This window comes from Schistocerca cancellata, chromosome 7 (genome assembly GCF_023864275.1).
Source record: "Schistocerca cancellata isolate TAMUIC-IGC-003103 chromosome 7, iqSchCanc2.1, whole genome shotgun sequence".
In the NCBI taxonomy this organism is placed as follows: domain Eukaryota; kingdom Metazoa; phylum Arthropoda; class Insecta; order Orthoptera; family Acrididae; genus Schistocerca; species Schistocerca cancellata.
This window is the reverse complement of record NC_064632.1, coordinates 177,745,937-177,773,881: the sequence shown is the minus strand read 5'-3', so window position 1 is coordinate 177,773,881 and position 27,945 is coordinate 177,745,937. Positions and strand designations below refer to the sequence as shown.

Below are 27,945 nucleotides of genomic sequence, written 5' to 3'. Positions count from 1 at the left end.
CACAGACAATTCATAGAAGCCAGTGCCATATGTGGACAAGCATTATCCTGATGAAAAAAGGCACCACAAAACTGTCATATGAGAAAGTATCCAGGACAAACTGAGGTGCAATTGGAGTTCCCCCAATCACTACAAGCTCTACTTGAAATCAAACCAACTGGCTCCTCATATAATGATGCCAAGAGTAACATTGCTGTGCCCATCCAAAACACTGGACGCATGAGAACTCTCTCCAGGCTGCTGCCAAACTCACCGAAAATGGTCATTTCGAGTTGTGCATAACTGTGACTCATCGCTGAACACTATTTGATGCCATTCGTCAGTAGCTCATGCTTCCTAGTCACAGAACCACCCCAAACACAGCTGTTTGTGTTGTAGTATTAATGACACCTGATACGTGTTGTGGTGCTAACAGCATCTTACAAATTGGATGGTAATTCTCTAGTCCAGCTGCTACCAGTCATAGCTGGGCGCAAGACTATTAATAATTAATTAATGTAGTTAAATTTTCAAGTAATGGATTAACTTTTAAGTTAATTCTGAAAAACAGTAATGGACTCTTTAACTTAAGTTACCTTTCTTTAATTCTGTTAATCGTTAACTATGTACCTACTATTTATAACAAACATGACGTCATGCCACCTGCAGAATTCGTGTTCTGACAACTTCAGGTCTTGTAGGTGTGCGGCTACTCTAGGGTGTGTGCAATTGATGTAAACAATCAAGTATGAGTGACAATAACTGTAGGTGTTGGCTATTTATTGTTGTTTGTTTACAGAGTTTGCATTAACAACTACTTTTTGTTAGTTGATTGACAGTGGAAACTAAATTGTGGAATCAGATTCTAGCTCTACAACTGACAAAAATTTGTGGGTGCGTTTAAATGATTATGTTAATTTTGTATCTGGCTCAAGAGAACAAATACTTTTTGACTGTAAACTGAGACTGCCTAAAAAATAATCTGTAAGGGCTTGCACTTTTAGCCTGAACAATTTGAAACAACACACAAAGAGAGCCAATGAATTGTGTTATTTACATTTTGAAGAAATAATGCAGGGTCCAGTCAATGAAAGCCACAACAAATATCAGTCTTGGGCATTCAGATATCAACAGCAGAGCTAGTAGCAGTAATCTGGTTAAAATCATATGACAGAGAAGCGTTGGAGAGTCTTTTGACGTTGCAGTAACTGGCAGAGGTGTGTCTCAAGCTAATGTGGACCAGTGCATACTAAAGTTTGCTGATAGAAACATGATTCCTTTAAATGTCCTTGAACTGAAGTCATTTGAAAAAGGGATAAAAAACTTTAAACCCCAGCAAAAGTTCAATTTTGAGTAGACAATTGCGAAGATGCATCATTGATTCAATTAAAGCAGCATCTTATTAAGGGAAATATGCACCGACAATCAGAGGCTGTTCTTTTCTCCAGTATTTTGATTATCCCACAATTTAATATTGATGTTGTTGTTGTGGTCTTCAGTCCTGAGACTGGTTTGATGCAGTTCTCCATGCTACTCTATCCTGTGCAAGCTTCATCATCTCCCAGTACCTACTGCAACCTACATCCTTCTGAATCTGCTTAGTGTATTGATCTCTTGGTCTCCCTCTACGATTTTTACCCTCCACGCTGCCCTCCAATGCTAAATTTGTGATCCCTCGATGCCTCAGAACATGTCCTACCAACCGATCCCTTCTTCTAGTCAAGTTGTGCCACAAACTTCTCTTCTCCCCAATCCTATTCAATACCTCCTCATTAGTTACGTGATCTACCCACCTTATCTTCAGCATTCTTCTGTAGCACCACATTTCGAAAGCTTCTATTCTCTTCTTGTCCAAACTAGTTATCGTCCATGTCTCACTTCCATACATGGCTACACTCCATACAAATACTTTCAGAAACGACTTCCTGACACCTAAATCTATATTCGATGTTAACAAATTTCTCTTCTTGAGAAACGCTTTCCTTGCCATTAATATTGATAGCTAAATAATTATAAAATGAATGATTAAACTGTTTCCTATCTCCGACGTCATACCTAAACTTCCCCATGCAAAAAATTTAAACAACGGTAATGCATTTGATTCATTTGCTCATTTTACTATTACCACAACATAAAGTTAACTATTACAAGTTAACGATTAATTTCAACTTCCAATAAATTCCCTGTGAAGCAATGCTTTAATGTTTAACAAATTTAAATTTTTTAGTAATGCCTTAACGGCCAGTGAAGCTAACTTTTGTGATTAATGTTGCCCAGCTATGCTGTCAGTCTCTGATGAATTGTGTGGAAAGACACAGAATATTGCAGAGTCCATTGTTTGTTCTTGGATGGCAGGCACAAATGTGAAGGGGTTCTGAGGTGTTTGGTGCACAATATGGCAATCCTCCATTGTGGTGGTCAGACACGGTCAATGGGAACCCTCATTAGTGTACCTACCCTAACGCTCACATGCAGTCCAACAATGGGCCACTGCCACATCTGAACACCCCTAAAATCTGAACACTGCTTGATTCGAGCAGCTGGCCCAATGGATACCAATTATTAGGCTCCTTTTAAATTCTATTAGGTGCTAACAATGATGTCTCATGCAAGTAATGGCACCTCTATGTCGTTCACAGTCCTTGTTCTACATCTGACTCAATTCATGCCCCTTATATAGTCCTACTATGCCTGGAAGAACACTAAAGACAAATAATACTAATGCACTCTGGTGGCCATTCTACCTTTTGCAGAGGATTGCACCTCTACTCATTTTGATACCCACTGCTGGCATGTATGTGTATCATGTTAAATTGACATCTGACCATGTCTTCTGGGTGCTTCACTATCCTTTGAATTAGATAGATCTTTATTTTATCCACTAGACATTTTAATCCATAGCGTTAACCATCTTCCTTCTTTTGTTTTAAAGGAAATTATTACTGAAAGATCATAGAAAATATTTAAAAATGAGGTTAATATTTCATCTAATCTGTTTACTTTGTACATCTCCTCCTGGTGCTAGGCCTGTAAGTTCCCTCAAAACACTGTGATTGAGTCACGGGCTGTGAACCAATTTTACAGTATTTATGTATCACGACATAAACTTGGTCACTGATGGTAGTTGTATCTAAAAATTTATTAACGTCTTCTTGCTGGGAATGTTATTGCAGAAAATATTTAAAGATGGACATCAGTCAGCACCATCTACAAAGAGATCAATATTAAAAGCTCATCACAAATAAAAGGTCTTCAGTTAAGTCTGTATAGCATAATTAATCATCTCTGTGAATGTTTCAGGAAACTTACAATATTTTCTGCTGGGAGACTATCACTACTACCACTACTAACAGTTTGTGTGTTATTAGAAATACACTGTTGTGACACAGCACTCCAAGAATAGTTTAACACTTTACTCACTTTCCTGTAAGGCCCAGGATTCGACACAGATTTATGTGTATATGTGGACAACTCTTGTCCCGGTTTTGTTTTATTTTCTCTACAATAGTGTGGTAGTATGACATTAGCTTGTATTTGTCCACAAATGCCTGGTCAATTTCACAAATTTAGAGGTGACATTGTGACACATGTAATGAATCTGCTGATATTTACTTGACTTTCCATTTATTTGTATTAACATTAAAAGTTTATCTCTTTTATTTATGACGCATCTTATGTACGATGGTAGGTTTGAAAATGAATATAGAGCCTGACAGGGACTCTACTAGGTCCTGGCACCTTGCTAGGTTTTAGTGATTTTAGCTGCTTTTGTATTTGAGCACCATAAGTATCGAACACTGAAAACATAGAATCTGCATGGAAATCTAATGCAGGGAATATTTCTTTATCCTCCTTGCTGAAAAAACATATAATAACATTTGTTTTCAATAGCCACCTTCTTCAGTCCAAGTATTATTAATAAGTGCACAAACACTAATTTTTGTGCTGCTGGCAGTTTTAAAATACAGCCATTATTATGTAAGTTTTTTTGGAGAGGCTCTGTGACATTATTTTGCTGTCACATTTATTGTATCCGACACATATTGGTCACACAGTTAGTATCTATCTATTGTAAGATTTATGCTTTGTTTTATAGCTGCAGTAGGCAATGGCCTTGCTGCAGTGGATACACCAGTTCCCATCAGATCACCGAAGTGAAGCACTGTTGGGCGTGGCTGGCACTTGGATGGGTAACCGTCCGGGCGTCCATGTGCTGTTGCCATTTTTCGGGGTGCACTCAGCCTCGTGATGCCAATTGAGGAGCTACTCAACTGAATAGTAGAGGCTCTGGTCACAGAAAACCATCATAACAATCGGGAGATCGGTGTGCTGACCACACGCCCCTCCTATCTGCATCCTCCGCTGAGGATGACACAACGGTCGGATGGTCTCTATGGGCCACTTGCAGCCTGAAGTTGGAGTGCCTTTATAGCTACAGTGCAGCAGCCAGGATATTGCTTGTCTACTGGAAGGGATCTCCATCAGCTTTAATTATTGTGGTAGGTATATATTTTTCTACAGCATGACTGAATACTCACTCAATTTTGAGCCACAGTTCCTCTACATGTCCATTGTCCAACTTATATAAATCTGTCTCCTGTCTGAGGTATGAGGTAACATAATCTTAATTCTGTTTACTTAACGTGGAGAATTCTCTGCTTAGTTTGCCACTCTATGTGTTTTGATGATGGCTGTTGCCACGACTTAAGCATGATCACTTATCCCAACGCTCTGTGGGCATTTGGAAAAGATTTATATCATTCCCGTCTTCTCCATACTCTTCAAGTCTCTTATATGCAACTAGCTAAACAAATATTTCGAAAAGCATTATCTCCCCAACAGACAGTTTGGATTCCAACAAGGTAAAAATTCTGCTGTCACTGAGGTCATTAACTAGGTAAACTGCATTTTAAATGAAGGATTTGGTATCAACTGTACTTTGTGTGATCTCAGTGAAGTCACTGACTTACACTCTTTCACATCCTATATGTGCAAACCGGAATTTTATGGCATACACAGGCCATCTTTAGCTGTAATCAAATCCTCCAATTTAAGCAATAGGAGACAGTTTGTCTCAGTCAGAAATATTTGCTCTATGCTGATGAAAGGTCAGACTTTTGTGCTACTGAACTCGCTCCTTGCTCCGTTCCTTTTCATTACTGCAATTAATGAAACATGGAGGAGTAATTCAAAGTCTGTAATGCAGATGAGAAGGCACTGCTTGATATGTATCATGCCACAGCAGAACTACATCAGGAAACTGAGGAAAAATTATAACTAGCAATGAATTGGTTTTTCTTGTATTGAACTACTTAGTAAGCCTGATAATGCACATGAACTAATTCTAGTATTGATTTAAGGTGCCCAAAGTGAATCCATAAAACTGTTAGGCTTTCACACTGATTCCAAATTAAACAGGAAGGGACACATTAGCCATGCCTGGACGTGAATAAATCAAATGTGCTAGAAACTGACAGGTGTAGTCATTAATGAGAATCTGAAGATGGAATACTTGGATTTTTCCATTCACACATCTCCTACAACATACTGAAAAGGGGATATTCCTGTTACACTGTCAAAATTTTGAAAACTTATCAGAAAAACCATGGACCTTGCCGATGGTGGGGAGGCTTGCGTGCCTCAGCGATACAGATAGCCGTACCGTAGGTACAACCACAACGGAGGGGTATCTGTTGAGAGGCCAGACAAACGTGTGGTTCCTGAAGAGGGGCAGCAGCCTTTTCAGTAGTTGCAGGGGCAACAGTCTGGATGATTGACTGATCTGGCCTTGTAACAATAACCAAAACGGCCTTGCTGTGCTGGTACTGCGAACGGCTGAAAGCAAGGGGAAACTACGGCCGTAATTTTTCCCGAGGGCATGCAGCTTTACTGTATGATTAAATGATGATGGCGTCCTCTTGGGTAAAATATTCCGGAGGTAAAATAGTCCCCCATTCGGATCTCCGGGCGGGGACTACTCAAGAGGATGTCGTTATCAGGAGAAAGAAAACTGGCGTTCTACGGATCGGAGCGTGGAATGTCAGATCCCTTAATCGTGCAGGTAGGTTAGAAAATTTAAAAAGGGAAATGGATAGGTTAAAGTTAGATATAGTGGGAATTAGTGAAGTTCGGTGGCAGGAGGAACAAGACTTCTGGTCAGGTGACTACAGGGTTATAAACACAAAGTCAAATAGGGGTAATGCAGGAGTAGGTTTAATAATGAATAGGAAAATAGGAATGCGGGTAAGCTACTACAAACAGCATAGTGAACGCATTATTGTGGCCAAGATAGATACGAAGCCCACATCTACTACAGTAGTACAAGTTTATATGCCAACTAGCTCTGCAGATGACGAAGAAATTGAAGAAATGTATGATGAAATAAAAGAAATTATTCAGATAGTGAAGGGAGACGAAAATTTAATAGTCATGGGTGACTGGAATTCGAGTGCAGGAAAAGGGAGAGAAGGAAACGTAGTAGGTGAATATGGATTGGGGCTAAGAAATGAAAGAGGAAGCCGCCTGGTAGAATTTTGCACAGAGCACAACTTAATCATAGCTAACACTTGGTTTAAGAATCATGATAGAAGGTTGTATACATGGAAGAACCCTGGAGATACTAAAAGGTATCAGATAGATTATATAATGGTAAGACAGAGATTTAGGAACCAGGTTTTAAATTGTAAGACATTTCCAGGGGCAGATGTGGACTCTGACCACAATCTATTGGTTATGACCTGTAGATTAAAACTGAAGAAACTGCAAAAAGGTGGGAATTTAAGGAGATGGGACCTGGATAAGCTGAAAGAACCAGAGGTTGTACAGAATTTCAGGGAGAGCATAAGGGAACAATTGACAGGAATGGGGGAAAGAAATACAGTAGAAGAAGAATGGGTAGCTTTGAGGGATGAAGTAGTGAAGGCAGCAGAGGATCAAGTCGGTAAAAAGACGAGGGCTAGTAGAAATCCTTGGGTAACAGAAGAAATATTGAATTTAATTGATGAAAGGAGAAAATATAAAAATGCAGTAAATGAAGCAGACAAAAAGGAATACAAACGTCTCAAAAATGAGATTGACAGGAAGTGCAGAATGGCTAAGCAGGGATGGCTAGAGGACAAATGTAAGGATGTAGAGGCTTATCTCACGAGGGGTAAGGTAGATACTGCCTACAGGAAAATTAAAGAGACCTTTGGAGATAAAAGAACCACTTGTATGAACATCAAGAGCTCAGATGGAAACCCAGTTCTAAGCAAAGAAGGGAAAGCAGAAAGGTGGAAGGAGTATATAGAGGGTCTATACAAGGGCGATGTACTTGAGGACAATATTATGGAAATGGAAGAGGATGTAGATGAAGATGAAATGGGAGATACGATACTGCGTGAAGAGTTTGACAGAGCACTGAAAGACCTGAGTCGAAACAAGGCCCCCGGAGTAGACAACATTCCAGTAGAACTACTGACGGCCTTGGGAGAGCCAGTCCTGACGAAACTCTACCATCTGGTGAGCAAGATGTATGAAACAGGCGAAATACCCTCAGACTTCAAGAAGAATATAATCATTCCAATCCCAAAGAAAGCAGGTGTTGACAGATGTGAAAATTACCGAACAATCAGTTTAATAAGCCACAGCTGCAAAATACTAACACGAATTCTTTACAGACGAATGGAAAAACTAGTAGAAGCCGACCTCGGGGAAGATCAGTTTGGATTCTGTAGAAATACTGGAACACGTGAGGCAATACTGACCTTACGACTTATCTTAGAAGAAAGATTAAGGAAAGGCAAACCTACGTTTCTAGCATTTGTAGACTTAGAGAAAGCTTTTGACAATGTTGACTGGAATACTCTCTTTCAAATTCTAAAGGTGGCAGGGGTAAAATACAGGGAGCGAAAGGCCATTTACAATTTGTACAGAAACCAGATAGCAGTTATAAGAGTCGAGGGGCATGAGAGGGAAGCAGCGGTTGGGAAGGGAGTGAGACAGGGTTGTAGCCTCTCCCCAATGTTATTCAATCTGTATATTGAGCAAGCAGTAAAGGAAACAAAAGAAAAATTTGGAGTAGGTATTAAAATCCATGGAGAAGAAATAAAAACTTTGAGGTTCGCCGATGACATTGTAATTCTGTCAGAGACAGCAAAGGACTTGGAAGAGCAGTTGAACGGAATGGATGGTGTCTTGAAGGGAGGATATAAGATGAACATCAACAAAAGCAAAACGAGGATAATGGAATGTAGTCAAATTAAGTCGGGTGATGCTGAGGGTATTAGATTAGGAAATGAGACACTTAAAGTAGTAAAGGAGTTTTGCTATTTGGGGAGCAAAATAACTGATGATGGTCGAAGTAGAGAGGATATAAAATGTAGACTGGCAATGGCAAGGAAAGCGTTTCTGAAGAAGAGAAATTTGTTAACATCGAGTATAGATTTAAGTGTCAGGAAATCATTTCTGAAAGTATTTGTATGGAGTGTAGCCATGTATGGAAGTGAAACATGGACGGTAAATAGTTTGGACAAGAAGAGAATAGAAGCTTTTGAAATGTGGTGCTACAGAAGAATGCTGAAGATCAGGTGGGTAGATCACATAACTAATGAGGAGGTATTGAATAGGATTGGGGAGAAGAGAAGTTTGTGGCAGAACTTGACCAGAAGAAGGGATCGGTTGGTAGGACATGTTTTGAGGCATCAAGGGATCACCAATTTAGTATTGGAAGGCAGCGTGGAGGGTAAAAATCGTAGGGGGAGACCAAGAGATGAATACACTAAGCAGATTCAGAAGGATGTAGGTTGCAGTAGGTACTGGGAGATGAAGAAGCTTGCACAGGATAGAGTAGCATGGAGAGCTGCATCAAACCAGTCTCAGGACTGAAGACAACAACAACAACATCAGAAAAATGAGCATAGCTAGTTCATAATACTGACTGTTGTACACCTACATATCTATGCAGGATTACTTAATGAAAAAAGACAACTGAAGTGAATTTGATACAAGAGATAACATACACCATCTCCACACTAGAGGAAAACTGGACTTTGATACTCTGAAACACAGACTGGTATTTCACACAAAATAATGTTGTTTAAAATGTTTTATATATTTCCAAAGTCAGTTATTTAATATCTTTAAACTAAGATTTATGATTAGCTACTGGAACATCTATTCTACATGGCAACCGAAGTTTTTGAAGTAAACAGTGCTGTGTCTAGTTTTTAAGAATATTAATAAAGTACAGGTACTAAATATTTGGAATTTTTCCAAAAATGTAGCCTTATTATCAATTGTAAATTAAATGACTAAACCTATTCTGCTTAAGTAAACTTGATGAATACAGACTTGTGAATTGTTAATAGTCACTAACGAGACTAACACATTTCTACTGTGGATAAGGTTCCAAATCCATTGTCCTAGGTACTTTTGAGACATGGCTTTTAGAATAATGTAACAGAAAATTATGTCTCATCCACCACTTATGAAACAGTGATTTCATCAACTGATGGTGGGGTGGTTAAACACTCCTCTGCCTTTTATGACATGGCTTGACAATATACCAAAAAACAGAGGTTTTCTCTGTTCTGTAGACAAGTCTGGTGGTCGACAACAGGGTCCTTGATAGCTAACTTTACTCAATAATTTTGTAAGCAGATTCAGTTTTAACCATGGTTAATTTGTGATATTTTGTCTATTGAGCTATGACTGTGCCATCTCTCGTCCCACATGCCTTGTCTCATGGGTAACCATTTATATTTGCTTCCAAAATCTCAGTACTATCAGTTTTTGGCTTCAGTTCATTTTCTAGCTCTTTATTACATAAGCCTTGCTCAAACTCTAAAATCTCATTGTTGTTTATCCTTACAAATAATAATATATTGCATTCACTCCACACACACTTGTGGCTGTCTCTTGATGTGTAATGCACTCCTGAGCCACTTAGAGAGGCCATGTAGATTTAACGAGATAAGACTGGCTGTTTCAAACTTCTATGCCAGCCATTAAAAACTAAGTACCAGTAGATGTAACCAGATGTGAATCCATGTATGAGGCATTTTTCCCTTCACTATGGGCCAAGAGCTACAAAACCCATTGCTGGTTGGCCTCTTCTACATGTTGAATAAGTAATGCCACCCCCCCCCCCCCCCCCCCCCTCCATGCCTGGGTCATAGACATTGAATGTTTTACAGTTCCCCTTTCCATCTTCTGTTGTTTACTATCATTTCTCTAAGAGGAAATATTATTTGTCCCAAGTTCAAACTCATGACAAGTAATAGAGCCATTTCTGTAACAACTTTAACATGATAAGGAATGTTCATGGCTCTCCTGCAAGGGGAAATTGACAGATGAGTATTGTTTGTCAGAACACCAGGTGGAAATCATGAAAGCATTATAATGGTAACACATTGAAACAAGGCAATATATTATTATTATTAAACTAACAACTAAAACAAGGAGAGGCCTTATAAACAAAAGATAGAATCAAGTCACATTCTAGAGTTTAGTGGTTATTGTCTAAAATAGCTCTTTGAATGCTACACTTCAACAGAGCACAAGACTGTCAGTGTAACAATCACCAATGAGCTGCATTTTAAAATTCATTGATATGATTATGAGGAATTAACTCTAGAGTCAATTTCTAGAAGCATTTTAGTTCCCTGTCAGGGAGTGGGGCATACTGACAGGGTACTCCTAGTGTTGGCGATGTCCAACTTTGCCTTATTTCCAATAGCAAAGTTTCCAAAAAGTGTATACAGGTATAGTGCAACAGCTATTGACATCCTCTTGTTCTTGTAATAGTTGGGTCCCTTTTAATCTAAGGTCAGAGTGACAAGCCCATCCTTTTGAATCTTCCCCAACTAATCCTTTTTCTTTCCTGCAAGTTCTAAAACATACAATAAGTATTTTCTACTTTAAGTGTTTCTACATTCAGTACCTGGAATTTCACTCCTGAAGATAAGTAGGAATTCTGTCTGCTTCTCATTTTAACGGATTACTTACTAGAATTTTCCCATTTATACATACAACGAGATGACAAAGGTCATTAGATATCTCCTAATGTCGTGTTGGACCTCCTTTGGCCTGGCGTAAAGCTGCAACTTGATGTGGCATGGACTCAAAAAATCGTTGGAAGGCCCATGCAGAAATACTGAGTCATGCTGCCTCTACAGCCATCCGTTACTGTGAAAGCGTTGCTGGTGCAGGATTTTGTAAACAAACAGACTTACCATTACGTTCCATAAATGTGCAATGGGATTTATGTTGGGCAATGTGGGTGGCCAAATCATTCACTCGAATGAAATGATGCACCGTCATCCATAAAAATTCCATTGTTGTTTGGGAACACAAAGTCCATGAACAACTGCAAATAGTCTACAAATAGCTGAACATAACCATTTCCAAACAATGATCAGTTCAGCTTAATGAGAGGACCCAGTCCATTCCATGTAAATGCAGCCCACACCATTATGGAGTCACCATTAGCTTGCACAGTGCCCTATTGACAACTTGGGTCCATGGCTTTGTGGGGTCAGCACCAAACTCGAACACTACCATCAGCTCTTAGCAACTGAAATTGGGACTCAACTGACCAGGCCACAGTTTTCTAGTCTTTTGGGGTCTAAGCAATACAGTCACAAGCCCAGGACAGATGCTGCAGGCAATGTTGTGCTGTTAGCAAAGGCAATCATGTCAGCCTCTGCAGTCATAGCCCATTAAAATCAAATTTTGCTGTGCTGTCCTAATAGATACATTCGTTGTACATCCGACATTGATTTCTGTGGTTATTTTATGCAGTGATGCTTTTCTCTTGGCACTGAGAAAACTATACAAACGCTGTTGCTTTCCATCATTAAGTGAAGGCCGCCGGATCCTGCATTGTCCATGGTGAAAGGTAAAGCCTGAAATTTGGTATTTTCACCGTACTCCTGACATTGCGGATATCCTTGGATTCCTAATGATTTCCATGTGTCTACCTCAAACAACCATTTTGTATGGTAAGTCTGTTAATTCCCGACGTGCAACCATAATATGCCGCAAACTTTTTCACATGGCCCACCTGAGTACAAACAGCCGTTCCGCCAATGCACTGGCCTTTTACGCCTTGTGTACACAATATTACCACCACCATACTACGGACAATCCAGGATGGAATAAACACAGTATTATATGAAGGATAGACTGCTATGCTACTCACCATATTATGAAGATGCTGAGTTGCTGACAGGCACAAGAAGAAGACTACTAAACAAATAAGCTTTTGGGCGAAAGGACTTCTTCTGAACTACACAACATACACATACTCATTCACACAAACACAACTCACACACACACACACACACACACACACACACACACACACACACACACACACACATGCCCGCTGTCTCTGGATGGTCTCATGTGTGTGTGACTAGCATTTGAGTGAAGCTGTCTTCAGAAATGAAGGAAGAGGAGGGGGAGGGCAGGTGCAGAAAAGAAGAGGAGAAGAAAAAAGATTGGTGAGTGTGTTAGCAGAGAGTAGCCCACAATGAGGGCGAGGGGATGTGGAATTTGGAGGAGATGATAGGACAGAGAGGGTGGAAACTGCTGGGTGGAGGGTGTGTGGCAACATGTTACTGAAGGTTAAGGCCAGCATAATTTTGGAAGCAGAGAATGTGTTGTAGGGATAACTCCCATCTGTGCCATTCAGAAAAGCTGGTGGTGGAGGTAAGGATCCAGATGGTCCAGTTTGTGAAGTAGTCATTCAAATCAAGTATGTTATGTTCAATGGAAGGCCACTTTGCATTTGGTCACAGTTTTGTGGTGGCCACTCATTCTAGTGGGCAGTTGGCTGCTAGTCATATCAATATAAAAGGCTGTGCAATGATTGCAGTAGAGCTGGTATATGATATGGCTTATTTCACAGGTGGCTCAGTACCTGACTTGGTAGGCTAAGCCTGTGATAGGATTGGCATAGGAAGAGCTGTGTGGGTGGATTGGGCAGGTCTTGCACCTGGGTGTTCCACAGGGATAGGATCTCTGTGTCATGGGTTGGAGATTGGAGTGGCTCAGGAATGGACTAGAATGATGTGGAGATTGAGTGGGTGACAGAAGCCACTTTAGGAAGGATGGAAAGGATCTTCAGTACGATGTCGATATTTCAGGGCAGGATGAGATATAACCAAAGCTCTGACAGAGGGCATGGTTCAGGTGATCCAGTCCATGCGGTATTTGGTGATGAAGGGAGCACTCCTTTATAGCTGTTTCTCAGGCATGATGGGAGGATTGTGGGGTGTGTGGGGATATCGCACTGGAAATCTGTTTGCAGACTAGGTCTGGGGGGATAGTGCATGTCTGTAACGGACTTTGTGAGACCTTCAGCATACTGGGTAAGGGAGTTCTCATCACTACAGGTATGCCATCCTTGGGTGGGCCAGACTACAGGGGGAGGTTTTTGATGTGGAAGGGATGGCAACTGCCAAAATGTAGACACTGATGGTTGTTGGAGAGTTTAATGTCGACAGAGGTGTGTATGGAGCAATCAGAGAGAAAGATGTCAACATCCAAGAAGGCGGCATGCTGCGTTGAGTAGGACCAGGTGAAGAGGATGGGAGAGAAGGTGTTGACATTCTGAAGGAATGAGGATAGGGTGTCTTTCTGCCAAGTCCAGATCATCAAGATGTTGTCAATGAGCCTGAACCAGACCAAGTCTTTGGAGTTTGGGAGGATAGGAAGTTTCCTCTAGATGGCCCATAAACAGGTTGGCTTAGGAGGGTCATGTGGGTGGCCATAGCTGTGTCACAGATTTGTTTGCACATATTCTCTTCAAAGGAGAACATCATGATTCACATGATATAAAATCAAAGTGTTCAATCAGCATTATCAGTATGAGTATTTCACTTAGGACTACAATTATAACAAAGGGTCTTGAGACTGTAGTGTGTAAGTAAGAAGTGCTGTTATCTTTCAGCTATTTTTTCCTATGTTTGGGAAAGTCAGTCTTTCAATCAAGTTTTTCTTAGTGGAGGGCATTTACTTTTTTGTTTTGTCTGAGTGAACTTCCAGTGGTTTGTCAGTTCTATCTGTGGACTCAGGAACCGTGTCGGATTTATTGTTGGCAGCAGATACGGTCAGCCTCTGAATGATGCCTTTTCCTGTCTGGAATGTTTCCTGCAGCAATTCCAGTTGCAAGGCCATCCACATGAGTACGCCCTAAGGCCATCCACATGAGTACGCCCTCAGATATACAGTGAAAAGTATTCAGTGTTAAACACTGCTGGTCATTTTCCAGAATTCCTTCCAATTTTTGGGACTCTAGTTTTTATTTCTGAAGGTAATGTTGTTTGGGGGAAGGGGGAGGTTATAACCACTTCTCCTTGGATAGAAACAGTGGAGGAGTAGGGAGAAGTGGAGGGAAAGAGAGGAAAATGGATGGGTGGAAGAGTCAGCAAGTGAGTGGGATAGCAATGTGGCACCAGTAAGCCCGCCATGACACAGGCAGGGGAAGTTGCATACGACACATAATGACGAGGAGTGGGTTGCATACTTTGCTTATTTCTGCAACACCCTCCTCCCAACACACTCACAAGTAATAGCTGTCCTTAACCAGAATGGTGGTTTGGGCACCTCAGTGCTTTACTAGGCATGGTCGTATTAGAGGTCATATGCCCTTGCCTCCGTATGACCTCTGAATTGAATTACCCAGTCAGTTATGGTAGAACCTACAGTTTAGCATGGACTCCACATGAGGCTCACAAACACATATGCCATTAATGTTACAAATACAGTTACCTGGTGGTCGGGCCACAGCGGTGAGAGATATGTGGAATGCACCTGCAGGAGGTGATGGTGTCAACAGAGGACAAGTGGAGGCAGCTTCTTCGTCAACCAGAAATTCACTGCCTGCTCCAGGTGAAGGTGTCTTGTCTGCCGTCTCTGATCCTGATACTTCCATTGCGGAAAATGCTGTTTCACCCAGCCTTGTTGCTTCAAGTATACTGGACTGACCAGGAATATCCATTGCAGGAACCTGCAGTCAGTTTAAAAATTTGATAGAAACACTGTTAAAATATTAGTTACAGTTGTTAGAGTAAGATTTGTATTTCTGCTTATTAGCAATTGATATTTTAGGTGTTAATTATGTAGAACTCTACTTTTTCCCATAAAGCAGCATATTTATGTGCACAATGACACACTCAAAGATTTAAACACAGATCCCCCCCCCCTGTGCACGTCCATGTGTGTTTAGGCTCCTCTGTACTGCTGTTAGATGTGTTTTTTTGTGTGCTTCTAGTGTGTTCAGTTTGACAGATGCTTGTGTCTCCTGTTGTAGCCCATACAATTCTGGCTGTTAATTAAAGCATGGCAGTGTTACATGAAATCTCTACAACTCATTAATATGGTAGCAGATAATGGTGCTTGTGTGTCTTATTGTACCCAGATGTTCATTAAAGCATGGCAATGTCACAGACACATGATTCATCAATATGGTAGCAAAACATGGTACTATGTTTGTGGAGTGCCATGTTTTATTGTTACACTCTTTGAGTAATTGTTCTTCCTGTTTACCATTGTTGCTGCATTCATTACATCATAAGTCTAAACTGCTTGCTCGAATATTTTTGGTAGATTTATCACAGAGTTCCACGGTCTTGAGATATCATTAGATGACATGCTGCAAACAGGAATGTGTAGAAGCTTATGATACAAATTTTACTGTATGTTCCAGCAGTTAATGAATTTCATGTTACAAGCATCATAAAACTGAACTACTAGTACATTTTTGTGACTGTGAACAACCTGCACCATATAAAGTGAAACTGACAGATGGCAATAATTCTCATGATTATGTTGAACATTAGAAGGTTATGTGGCACTATAGATTGCATGACACAGCTAATGATACAGTGGTAAAATTAAATGGCCTTTTTTCTTTTGGCAAGAAAGAAAGCTGCTTAGTCTACCCAAACTGCTATACAAAAAGAAAAAAATTAAGACTGTTTTTATAATTTTAATCATATTTGAGTGAAAGACACTGTGAGTCACATAGCCAAATTTGAAGTTTTGGTTTTACACATACAACAGCCATATGTTAAACTTAATGATTCAGCTTTGATGGTAAAATTCCTTAATACATTGATAGATAGTTATAAAAGTTATTAACTGGTAAAAATTGAATGAAAAGTGACACCAACAATGCGCAGTTATCACAACAAAAGTTCACAGTGACCACAATATACACAATGGTAAATATAATTGGATCTATCATGCTGCCAAATCAGAAAGGCAGTTTCATTTGAAGTGCTTCAGTTACGGTGGAAAGATGCATGGAAAAATAGTTGTGTTTAAGACACAGTACAGAGATAATGAACAATAAGGCAAAGAAAGCATCAGAAGCTATTTGAAGATGATGTCCAAATGTGGAAAAGGCAAAGTGACCACTAACATAGTGGTGTCAAACGAAAGGGTTGAGGCGCCACAAAACTTCATGCAGAAGTAAGTACCAGATGGTTATAATTCAAGTGCGGCTCTTCACAGAGGTCCATTGTGGGCTGTATTTAGTGTACGACAGCAAAACTTGGTAGAAACGCTAATGCATTAATGCGGAACCGATTTAAGCTGGAAAAAAGTTAGTTCCAATTTTGATCAACAGATGAAAATCTGGCAAAGTACACTGGTTGTATGACAACATTCATGCTGTCATTTGAAAAGCCATAATGTGAGTGAGCAGTATGGCTATTGAGAAGAGAGATAAAGCATTTTTAGTGAAACTGTTTTATGTGAATGACAGCAATTACAATGTGAAATTGAGAGAGTATCTCCAATGTAAATATGTGAGGAGAGGTCCAATGTCATTAAATGATTTAAACAAGATGATAAAGAAATTTGGAAGTACAAGTGGGCTAGGTGTGGCACCTGGAGGATGAAGGCTATTACTGATAATGTTGCTGTTGCTGTAACTGACCACACAACATGTGGTCTGGGTAGTGCTAGTGCTCATGCAGTGTCACAAGAAATGCCCATCCCATGGTCAACAGTACAGAAAGTTATGCAATCTATATTACACTGGTATCCGTACAAGATCCAGACAGTTCAGCAAATGAAACCTCATGATCCACAACAACATTCTGTATTTGCTTTCAGGTTTCTGGCACATACCAAAGTTGATGACATGTGATTGGGCAATATTCTGTCGAGTTACGAGGCACATTTTACACTACAGGGTACAGTGAATATACAGAGCTGATAGATTTGTGGTACTGTTAAACTGAGTGCTGTGCTTGAAGGACCATTGCAGCTGCCGTATGTGACTATGTCGTGTGAATTCACAAGCTTTTACGAATTCATTGAAAATCTGACATGAGTGAATGGGCTGCTAAAAAAAAATCATGTTTATGAATTCCAGAACCATCAAGTTGACAAAAGGAAGCAGCATCACATAAATTTTCAGTCACATTTATTTATATTTCTTTATTTAGTACCCAGTTATCACAGTCATGATATAAGACTTGTCAAAGTATAAGTTAGTATAAAATTTTATATAGAAGCAGATACAAAAAACAGGTACATATAAGTTGTAATATTACATCTAGAGTAGTAGCTTTTCTGATCCACACATATTGATTCATTGTTATAAAATAAGCAATATTCCACTTAATTAATCAAAAGAAAATAGAACTTTATGTAAAACACACACACACACACACACACACACACACACACATACAGAGAGAGAGAGAGAGAGAGAGAGAGAGAGAGAGAGAGAGAAGACACATAGCTGAAAGATTATTGACATATCTTGAGTGACTGTTATAAAGTAACTAATATAACACCAGAATCAACTGTAAGGTGAGGGGTACGCAAGTGGGAAATATGCTGTGGGCCCCTGGTCACTCAGGAATTAGAGGTAACGAACAGCCTGATACACTGACCAGGGCAGGAATGAAGAATTCATTTGTTGAACCAGAACCTTTCCCGTTACTAAGGCGATAGTAAAATCTAAACTATGCAGTTGGATCAACAGCCAGCACAAAGAATATTGATCTAAGATCAAGAAACATGAACATAGCAATATAATGAAGGTGTGTTTTAAGAGAAGTTTTGAAATTTGCAAATTGAACAAAAGGCAGACTAAACTAATGCAGGTCTAATGATTGGCCATGGGAGCTTCAGATAAACACCTCCCCATGATGTGTATAGTGAAAGAAGCCATGTAGTGTGGGAGATGACATCACACCACATTTAATACTCCAATGTGAAGCACAGGAGTTTAAAACACACAAAGTATTTGGATGTTTCGGTCATTACTTTCTGAAGGGACTGTTTTTAACAATGATCTAGTAAAGGATCTCTTACAACTCCTCAGGAGTATTGTCTGGTTGTACTACAATAACAGGGGGACAAACTACGCAATTAACTTAGTTTTGGAGCTGGTAACAGCGGTGTAAGACCATTGTTGTTTTGCCTCAGCAATGAAATCAAATCAAAGCAAACAATATTCTAGTTAATATGGTAAGAAAAGTTCTGGCAGAACTTAAAAAATTTAGGAGTAAAGGAGATCACTCACCAAATAGTTGAGGCTCTGAGTCATTGATAGGCACACAAAAAAGAACGAATATTTTGCTAGCTTTCGGATGAATCCTACAACAAGGTAGTCCGCCCATGGCAGCCTGAGGTATTTGGTCATGTAAGTGTGAATTGTACTTCCGTGAACATGTGTTTTAGCACTTTCATCTTGAGAAGTAGGCCTTTCGGCCAAAAGTTAAAGTGTACAACACTCTTTTCATTGTGCCTATCTGTCTCCTCTATATGATCAGTAGCAATCATGTAACAATAACAATATTACAAAAAGGATAGTTACTACTCACCATATAGTTGAGCTGCAGAGTCACAGATAGGCACAATAAAGAGACAGCTCGATATGTAAGCTTTCAGCCAAAAAGGCTTTCATCAGAACTAGACACATACACACACACACACTTTCACACCAACGCAACTGATGTCTGCACGTGCGCGCGTGTGTGTGTGTGTGTGTGTGTGTGTGTGTGTGTGTGTGTGTGTGTGTGTCTGTTGTCAATGTGTGTGTATGTACATTGTCTAATTCCAGTAAAAGCTTTTTTTGATCTAAAGCTTACTTGTTTGACAGTCTTTTTGTTGTGCCTATCTGCAACTCTGCATATCCACTACACGGTGAATAACAACTATCCTTTTCATAATATTGTCTTTTCATAATATCATAATACTGTTCTGTAACAAGCTAGAGTACGCGAGCGCGCGCGCGCACACACACACACACACACACACACACACACAAACAGGCATGCATGCTGCTGTGTCGTCCGAACAAGACACAGCCAGGGCAAAAGCACCACAGGCGCAAAGATGCGAGCTGGTCCAGGCCATAGAGACTCCCCATTTGCTCGTGTTCCACCAGCGCCATGGGCGGTGCTGAGGATGAAGATATCGACTTCGCTTCAGCCAACTGCCAGCGAGTACAGTCTGCCAATGACTGGACTACAATGGACAGAAGCCTACTCTGAAGATAGAAGAGCAGCTCTTGCCCATATGGTTATAGATCATCATCCAGGGCTGACTTAAGACAGGGAATGCCGTTTAGTGAACTCTTAGAAGTGAATGGACAGTTGCTGTAAATTGCATTTGCTATGTACTGTGAAGTTGACCTACGATTATTTGCAATTAGCCATTGAGGGCCTTTTTTGTGTTGTACTCCAAACAGTGTTGCAGACTTCATATTTCAACTAATCACAAAAATAAGTAAACCTTTTTAACTTATTTGTGTCACTATGTTACTAATTTGTTGGAGTATTGCAGAACTTTTGTTCTCATATCCTGTTACCTGACCCTGGGGCATAGCAGTGTAATAGTGGCATGGAGAAATTATCTTAGAAGTGTACTGTACTAGAAGCCATTTCACGAACTCACAAACTTGGCAAACTGTAACAACAGTGGCAACTTGGCCTCCATAACAGCAGCAACAAGACCTTCAAAAAACTGGCGATGAGGGTTTACAAAACATACACATGACTGTGCCCTCATGTGGTGCCAGCTGAATGAACAGCACCAGTGCCGTAATTTCATATCCATGTGTATGGCCACCATCATATATAAATCAACAGCACTCCAATGAAAATCAATGCAGATTAAGTGCCCTGAAAAAATTTCTGAGCTAAACATTCAATAGAACACTCATAAACTTTATTAAAGATTTGCCACATTTGAGTAGGTGGCACCAAAAATTATGGAAGAGTTTCAATCTTGTGTTTGAGCCAAAACTTACTACAAAAAAATTCTGACAATGTTACCAAAAGTTGAAAGAAAGTTAGTATCAAATCAAGTAACTTAAGAGACTGATACTTTTAGCAGAGAGAACATCATAGATGTGACGGCAAGATAAAACGCGAACAGTCCAGTAGAGCATAGGTCTACCTTTGAAATAAAAGTAAACTCAAAGATCCGACTGTTTCAAGCTTAAGAGAAGGCTGGTCACAGAATTACACTTATGGAATAAGGACACCAAATGGAGTAAATGTCCATCATCACTGAAAAAAGAAATTGAATAGTTGGAAGAGAAGTCTACATGAACTTTGACAAAATAACAGATAGGATATGATGAATTCTCTAACAAACAGGATTTTCATGCAGAACATGTAAGAAAGTGTATCATCACAGATGAGCCCTAGTTCTACACAGTTTCAGTCAATGTGATGGTCCTGCTTATAATGGAACGGTCATGTTACACAATGTGGCATACTTTGAGTAGTGTTGAGGACTGGATCTCATTAATGTTTAAACAAAACACACTCTGGTGTGATGTCATCATTTTTGTAGTCTACCATAGGAAGAAAAATATCTGGAGCTGTTTAAGGGATTTTATGATAAGATTGGTATGGTATGCACACACTTTACTAGTCTTTAAAGCTTAAAATGATCTCCAAAATATTCAAACTATGATTAATTTTTCAATGCTCAATTTTGCATTAGGCCCACTGTATAACAGGATACATCTCTGTCTGTATTACTGCATTTCTAATGATAATAAGCATCAATGGCTTTCAACATGACTGAAAATGGAATTCTAGTTTGTGGAACATTTTGTTTTGTTTGTGGTCTTCAGTCCTGAGACTGGTTTGATGCAGCTCTCCATGCTACTCTATCCTGTGCAAGCTTCTTCATCTCCCAGTGCCTACTACAGCCTACATCCTTCTGAATCTGGTTATTGTATTCATCTCTTGGTCTCCCTCTACGATTTTTACCCTCCACGCTGCCCTCCAATACTAAATTGGTGATCCCTCGATGTCTCAGAACATGTCCTACCAACCGATCCCTACTTCTAGTCATGTTGTGCCACAAGCTCCTCTTCTCCCCAATTTTATTAAATACCTCCTGTTTAGTTATGTGATTTACCCATCTAATCTTCAGCATTCTTCTGTAGCACCACATTTCAAAAGCTTCTATTCTCTTCTTGTCTAAACTATTTATCGTCCACGTTTCACTTCCATACATGGCTACACTCCATGAAAATACTTTCAGAAATGACTTCATGACACTTAAATCTACACTTGATGTTAACAAATTTTTCTTCTTCAGAAACACTTTCCTTGCCATTGCCAGTCTACATTTTATATCCTCTCTACTTCAACCATCATCAGTTATTTTGCTCCCCAAATAGTAAAACTCCTTCACTACTTTAAGTGTCTCATTTCCTAATCTAATTCCCTCAGCTACACCTGACTTAATTCGACTACATTCCATTATCCTCATTTTGATTTTGTTGATGTTCATCTTATACTCTCCTTTCAAGACACTGTCCATTCTGTTCAACTGCTCTTCCAAGTCTTTTGCTGTCTCTGACAGAATTACAATGTCATCGGCGAACCTCAAAGTTTTTATTTCTTCTCCATGGATTTCAATACCTAATCTGAACTTTTCTTTTGTTTCCTTTACTGCTTGCTCAATATACAGATTGAATAACATCAGGGATAGGCTACAACCCTGTCTCACTCCCTTCCCAACCACTGCTTCCCTTTCATACCCCACGACTCTTATAACTGCCATCTGCTTTCTGTACAAACTGTAAATAGCCTTTCGCTCCCTGTATTTTACCCCTGCCACCTTTAGAAATTGAAAGAGAGTATTCCAATCAACATTGTCAAAAGCTTTCTCTAAGTCTACAAATGCTAGAAATGTAGGTTTGCCTTTCCTTAATCTTTCTTCTAACATAAGTTGTAGGGTCAGTATTGCCTCACGTGTTCCAACATTTCTACGGAATCCAAACTGATCTTCCCAGAGGTCGACTTCTATCAGTTTTTCCATTCATCTGTAAAGAATTCGCGTTAGTATTTTGCAGCTGTGACTTATTAAACTGATAGTTCAGTAATTTTCACATCTGTCAACACTTGCTTTCTTTGGGATTGGAATTATTATATTCTTCTTGAAGTCTGAGGGTATTTCGCCTGTCTCATACATCTTGTTCACCAGATGGTAGAGTTTTGTCAGGACTGGCTCTCCCAAGGCTGTCAGTAGTTCCAATGGAATGTTGTCTACTCCGGGGGCCTTGTTTCGACTCAGGTCTTTCAGTGCTCTGTCAAACTCTTCATGCCGTATCATGTCTCCCATTTCATCTTCATCTACATCCTCTTCCATTTCCATAATATTGTCCTCAAGTACATTGCCCTTGTATAGACCCTCTATATACTCCTTCCACCTTTCTGCTTTCCCTATTTTGCTCAGAACTGGGTTTCCATCAAAGCTCTTGATATTCATGCAAGTGGTTCTCCTTTCTCCAAAGGTCTCTCTAATTTCCCTGTACGCAGTATCTATTTTACCCCTAGTGAGATAAGCCTCTACATCCTTACATTTGTCCTCTACCCATCCCTGCTTAGCCATTTTGCACTTCCTGTCAATATCATTTTTGAGACGTTTGTATTCCTTTTTGCCTGCTTCATTTACTGCATTTTTATATTTTCTCCTTTCATCAATTAAATTCAATATTTCCTCTGTTACCCAAGGGTTTCTACTAGCCCTCGTCTTTTTACCTATTTGATCCTCTGCTGCCTTCACTATTTCATCCCTCAAAGTTACCCATTCTTCTTCTACTGTATTTCTTTCCCCCATTCCTGTCAATTGTTCCCTCATGCTCTCCCTGAAACTCTGTACAACCTCTGGTTCTTTCAGTTTATCCACATCCCATCTCCTTAAATTCCCACTTGCAGTTTCTTCAGTTTTAATCTACAGTTCATAACCAATAGATTGTGGTCAGAGTCCGCATCTGCCCCTGGAAACGTCTTACAATTTAAAACCTGGTTCCTAAATCTCTGTCTTACCATTATATAATCTATCTGATACCTTTTAGTATCTCCAGGGTTCTTCCATATATACAACATTCTTTCATGATTCTTAAACCAAGTGTTAGCTATGATTAAGTTATGCTCTGCGCAGAATTCTACCAGGCGGCTTCCTCTTTCATTTCTTAGCCCCAATCCATATTCACCTACTATGTTTCCTTCTCTCCCTTTTCCTACGCTTGAATTCCAGTCACCCATGACTATTAAATTTTCATCTCCCTTCACTACCTGAATAATTTCTTTTATCTCATCATAGATTTCATCAATTTCTTCAAACTTGTACTACTGTAGTAGGCGTGGGCTTCGTGTCTATCTTGGCCATAATAATGCATTCACTATGCTGTTTGTAGTAGCTTACCCGTACTCCTATTTTTTATTCATTATTAAACCTACTCCTGCATTACCCCTATTTGATTTTGTATTTATAATCCTGTATTCACCTGACCAAAAGTCTTGTTCCTCCTGCCACCGAACTTCACTGATTCCCACTATATCTAACTTTAACCTATCCAGTCCCCTTTTTAAATTTTCTAACCTACCTGCCCGAGATTAAGGGATCTGACATTCCACGCTCCGATCCGTAGAACGCCAATTTTCTTTCTCCTGATAACAACGTCCTCCTGAGTAGTTCCCGCCTGGAGATCCGAATGGGGGACTATTTTACCTCCGGGATATTTTACCCAAGAGGACGCCATCATCATTTAATCATACAGTAAAGCTGCATGCCCTCGGGAAAAATTAAGGCTGTAGTTTCCCCTTGCTTTCAGCCGTTCGCAGTACCAGAACAGCAAGGCTATTTTGGTTAGTGTTACAAGGCCAGATCAGTCAATCATCCAGACTGTTGCCCCTGCAACTACTGAAGAGGTTGCTGCCCCTCTTCAGGAACCACATGTTTGTCTGGCCTCTCAACAGATACCCCTCCGTTGTGGTTGCACCTACGGTACGGCTATCTGTATCGTTGAGGCACGCAAGCCTCCCCACCAACGCCAAGGTCAGTGGTTCATAGGGAGGGGGGGGGGGGGGGTTTGTGGCACAAACTGCTGGAATTTTTTAAAAATATGATGGAGATAAATCAGTTTTTATGAGTCACCAGATGGACCATATCATCATCTAGTTTAATATGGCAGAAGCAAATTGTCTTAACACCATCTGAGAAATTTGTGCAGATGGTAGAATTAAAAGATACGACAACTCAATCCACCTATTAAGAAGCAGTAGCATGGTTGACGTATTTGGCTGTAGTGACAATTTTATAAATTTTTTTGTTGTTGTAAGCTATCTCACAGCTTCTGGAAAAACCAGAAGATAGTTAATGATTAAACATATCTTAAATCTTACAATATGTCAAAGTGAAAATGAAACCTGGGTTTCAGTAACTACCTAGACCTACTAGACTTCCTAGAGAGCTGAAAATATTTACTTCTGCTGAATATGCCAGTGAACCAACTATTTGCTGTCCTGCAAGCATACTTCTCTTTGAGTGCAGCAGTAAACTTTATTAGCAAACTGTGTGGCCTCATCAATAACTGAAGCTGAGCTTTTAGTTGCCAGTGAAGCAGTAAAAGAAGTCCTATGGATGATTTAACTCTTCAGTGAAACTGCAACACTGGAGGCTGTACTCAGTCATCAAGCTGTCAGGTTGGCTGGGAATTATGTGTTACCCAAACACACAAAGAACACTAATGTGGATGTCCACTTTGTACCTACAAGAGCCAGTACTGGAAAGTAAATTACATGTTGAACACGCCAAGTAACATGTAAATTCCATGTTGTAGACATCTACTCAAATGTGTAGCTTGTGAACTATGGTTCTGCTTATTTGGTATGGTGTAAATGTCATGGTTTTAGGGTGTTAGCAGCGATATGTTTTATGTGTAACTTATGAATTCTTGTTTTGTTTTGTTTGTTTGGTACCATGTAAATGTCATGTTTTTGCAGTTTTGGCAATGATATTTTTTTAGGTGAAATAGAAGAGCAGAACTTTCATTACTGCTTATTCGTATCAGATTTTTGTGTGCTAATTATATGGAGTTTATGTTTTAAAAATTTAAGTGGCATATCTACACATACAATGGCAAGTAGAAATATTTGAACAAGTGACTATATTTGCAGATGTGCTTAAGCTCTGTGTTACTAGATGTATGCTTGGTTATGCTTATACTATGGTATGTCTGGCTATATTAATACTTTGCATGTTGCTGTAAAATGACAGAAGTTGGTTATATTATGATATTGCTCACAAAGTATACACAAATCATTAATGGTTGTCAGAACTTAATAAGAAAAATAGTAGTTTCCGTTACACTATTTTCCACAAAGCCTTGCAATATGCTTATTCCATATTTCCACACTGTACTAACCAAAGGGATAATCTGAAAACTGAAGTGTTACAGCTACACGGGGTACAAAACAAATCACATAATATTTCTGGCAACGAGAAATTTCCATACTAGAATGATAGACCTATGGCTTATTTCATTTCGTGAACTAATCAGGAAGGGATTTAACACATACATGTTTAAAATAAAATTGTGGCCGAATAATTTTTTTTTTTACCTACCAACACTTAAGTCTTTATTGCGTTACCTAACCTGTAAACCACAATGAAATACTTACCATCAGCCAAACGTCAATAAACAAATTCACTGCATTTTTGGACTTACCGGCGGTTTCTTTACGCAATGTGGTCTTTATCTGACAGGTTATGCAATGCGCTTTCTCAAGGATGGCATACAATGTTATTGCCGCAATCGCCATATGATGGCATTAAAAATTAATTACGGTACCTAGCTCATTTACTTAAATGTGAGCAGATACTTCTTATTGAAAGGGGTACTTTTTTCGTTATATTACTTATTGCTGAACTACTGCTGAGTACAAGCTTTTGCTTCGACTGAACACTACTACTTTCACTTCGGCAACAATTAATTGTTAGTAGTACTCTACCTGTAAAACGCCAAAGCTGTTCGTTCCCACCGCTGTGAACACAAGCGGCGTCCTCGTTCTACAATGTGCGGTAGACTGAAGACCTTAATTAGTCCATCACCACAACATCGCTCACTCGACGCACCCCCTTTATTTTTAGTCGGACAAGCTACGTGAACTCCGAGCTTGCGCAGAAGCGACGGCGAAATCAATACAAGAAGTGAGCGCTTCGTCTGAAATGCCCGCGTAAGCAGAACACAATAATCACAAATGCGCGTACTGAAAACCATCTATATTGTCATTGCATACATATGCTTTTATTACCGGCCAAAATTACTAATGCTTGATGAAATTCACAGTATAGGCGACACAAATTAAGAGTTTTAAAAGTCAAAACGAACTGTTGGCTATGCTGGGAAAGGGGAATCACAGTCAGTTGTTGAACCACTCAGCGGTATGTGAACACGTAATTTCTGTGGTTTCCATCGAATTTTATCCAGTATATCATACATTTTTTGTTTTCATTCAGGTTGATTTTTTCCAGACATTCTCGTTTTTCTTAACATATATGATTTGAGCGCCATACAAATGTTTATAAGAATCGCAAAAAAGAAGGTAAATTTCAAGAATGTTCTTTATCGTGATGAAAATCGACGGGCTGTGTTAACTGTTGTGCATAGCCGAAATGTGTATTCATGGATATACCCTTCGTCGCCCTAGTTAATGGAATTCAGCCAAACATACGAATCTTTGTTTACGCATAGATTTGCGATTTTTTCTCGCTCTATTAGGGATGCGGAGTTCCGCTACTGAAACCATTGATTGACCTTCTGTCATAGCGCATTCAGAAACTGAAAATAAAAGGTTAAAAGATAATTCACTGATGATAGTGAGTATGGTGTGTTGAGTTGGATTTATCCTATGATAGCCACTTTAATGCTAAACGGCAACCAGTTTGCGGAAGAAATATTTGCCAAAACCAGAACTGTATATAATACCAAGTAAAAACAGTACTGCTATATCATGAAAGGTTCTGGGGCCAACGTGTTCATTTACTCTCATTAATTCGGTATCTCATTGGAGATACTTTGCGGAGCAACGAATTTAATTTATTTACATCCTAAGGAATGTATAGTACCCTGCCTGAAAGTCCAAGCCAATTAAAAGCTAAATTCTACACATAGATTCAGTCTATTTCTGTGAAATGGTATATAAGAGCCTCTATGATAGATTCTGCTATTTTGTAGAAGTGGAATATAGTGCTTCCTGTGAACAAGAAGTAATTCTGCATCTAATAGTCTGTCGAGGCAAGATAACTACTGGTATTGTCACATTCGACAGATGTGGAAATTGTTGCATAGTAGAAAGAACTGATAGGAGAAAACATGTCTACGACATGCCTCACCATTTGACCCGTAGTAATGTTGCCTGACACTCAGCAATTGTAGAGGAAGAGTGGCAGATCTTGAATGCTTGTGTGGGAATAGGGCAGGAGAATAGGAACAGAGGAGAGAAGTGGTGGCAGCAGTAAATAATGAATAGCGCAGATAGCTATATTGTGGTCATACCCATCAAGTCAGGCAGAGGTTAAGAGATGCTAGAAGTCTACTAGCTTTGTTCCTGATCTTTTACAGCTTCAGTGATATGGAAAAAAAAAAAAAAAAAGGTGCCGACATGGACAACTGAAAGAGTTTTGGAATGATCTGAAATG

The 27,945-nt window shown here is 39.6% G+C and overlaps 1 protein-coding gene and 1 pseudogene across 1 annotated transcript in view; one reads left to right on the top strand and one right to left on the bottom strand.

Annotated features, from left to right (window-relative positions):
- LOC126092344 (neutral and basic amino acid transport protein rBAT-like) overlaps positions 1–26,403 on the bottom strand; it is an 84,361-nt gene extending 57,958 nt beyond the window's left edge. Inside the window, exons 1-2 of the mRNA XM_049907883.1 lie at positions 26,256–26,403; positions 14,737–14,974 (exon numbers count right to left, since the gene is read on the bottom strand). Of these exons, the coding sequence (XP_049763840.1) occupies positions 14,737–14,965 (229 nt within the window). The 5' untranslated portion in view covers positions 14,966–14,974; positions 26,256–26,403. The remainder of the gene's footprint in view (positions 1–14,736; positions 14,975–26,255) is intronic.
- On the top strand, positions 4,084–4,201 carry LOC126092964 (5S ribosomal RNA; annotated as a pseudogene).
- Positions 26,404–27,945: the final 1,542 nt, after the last annotated feature.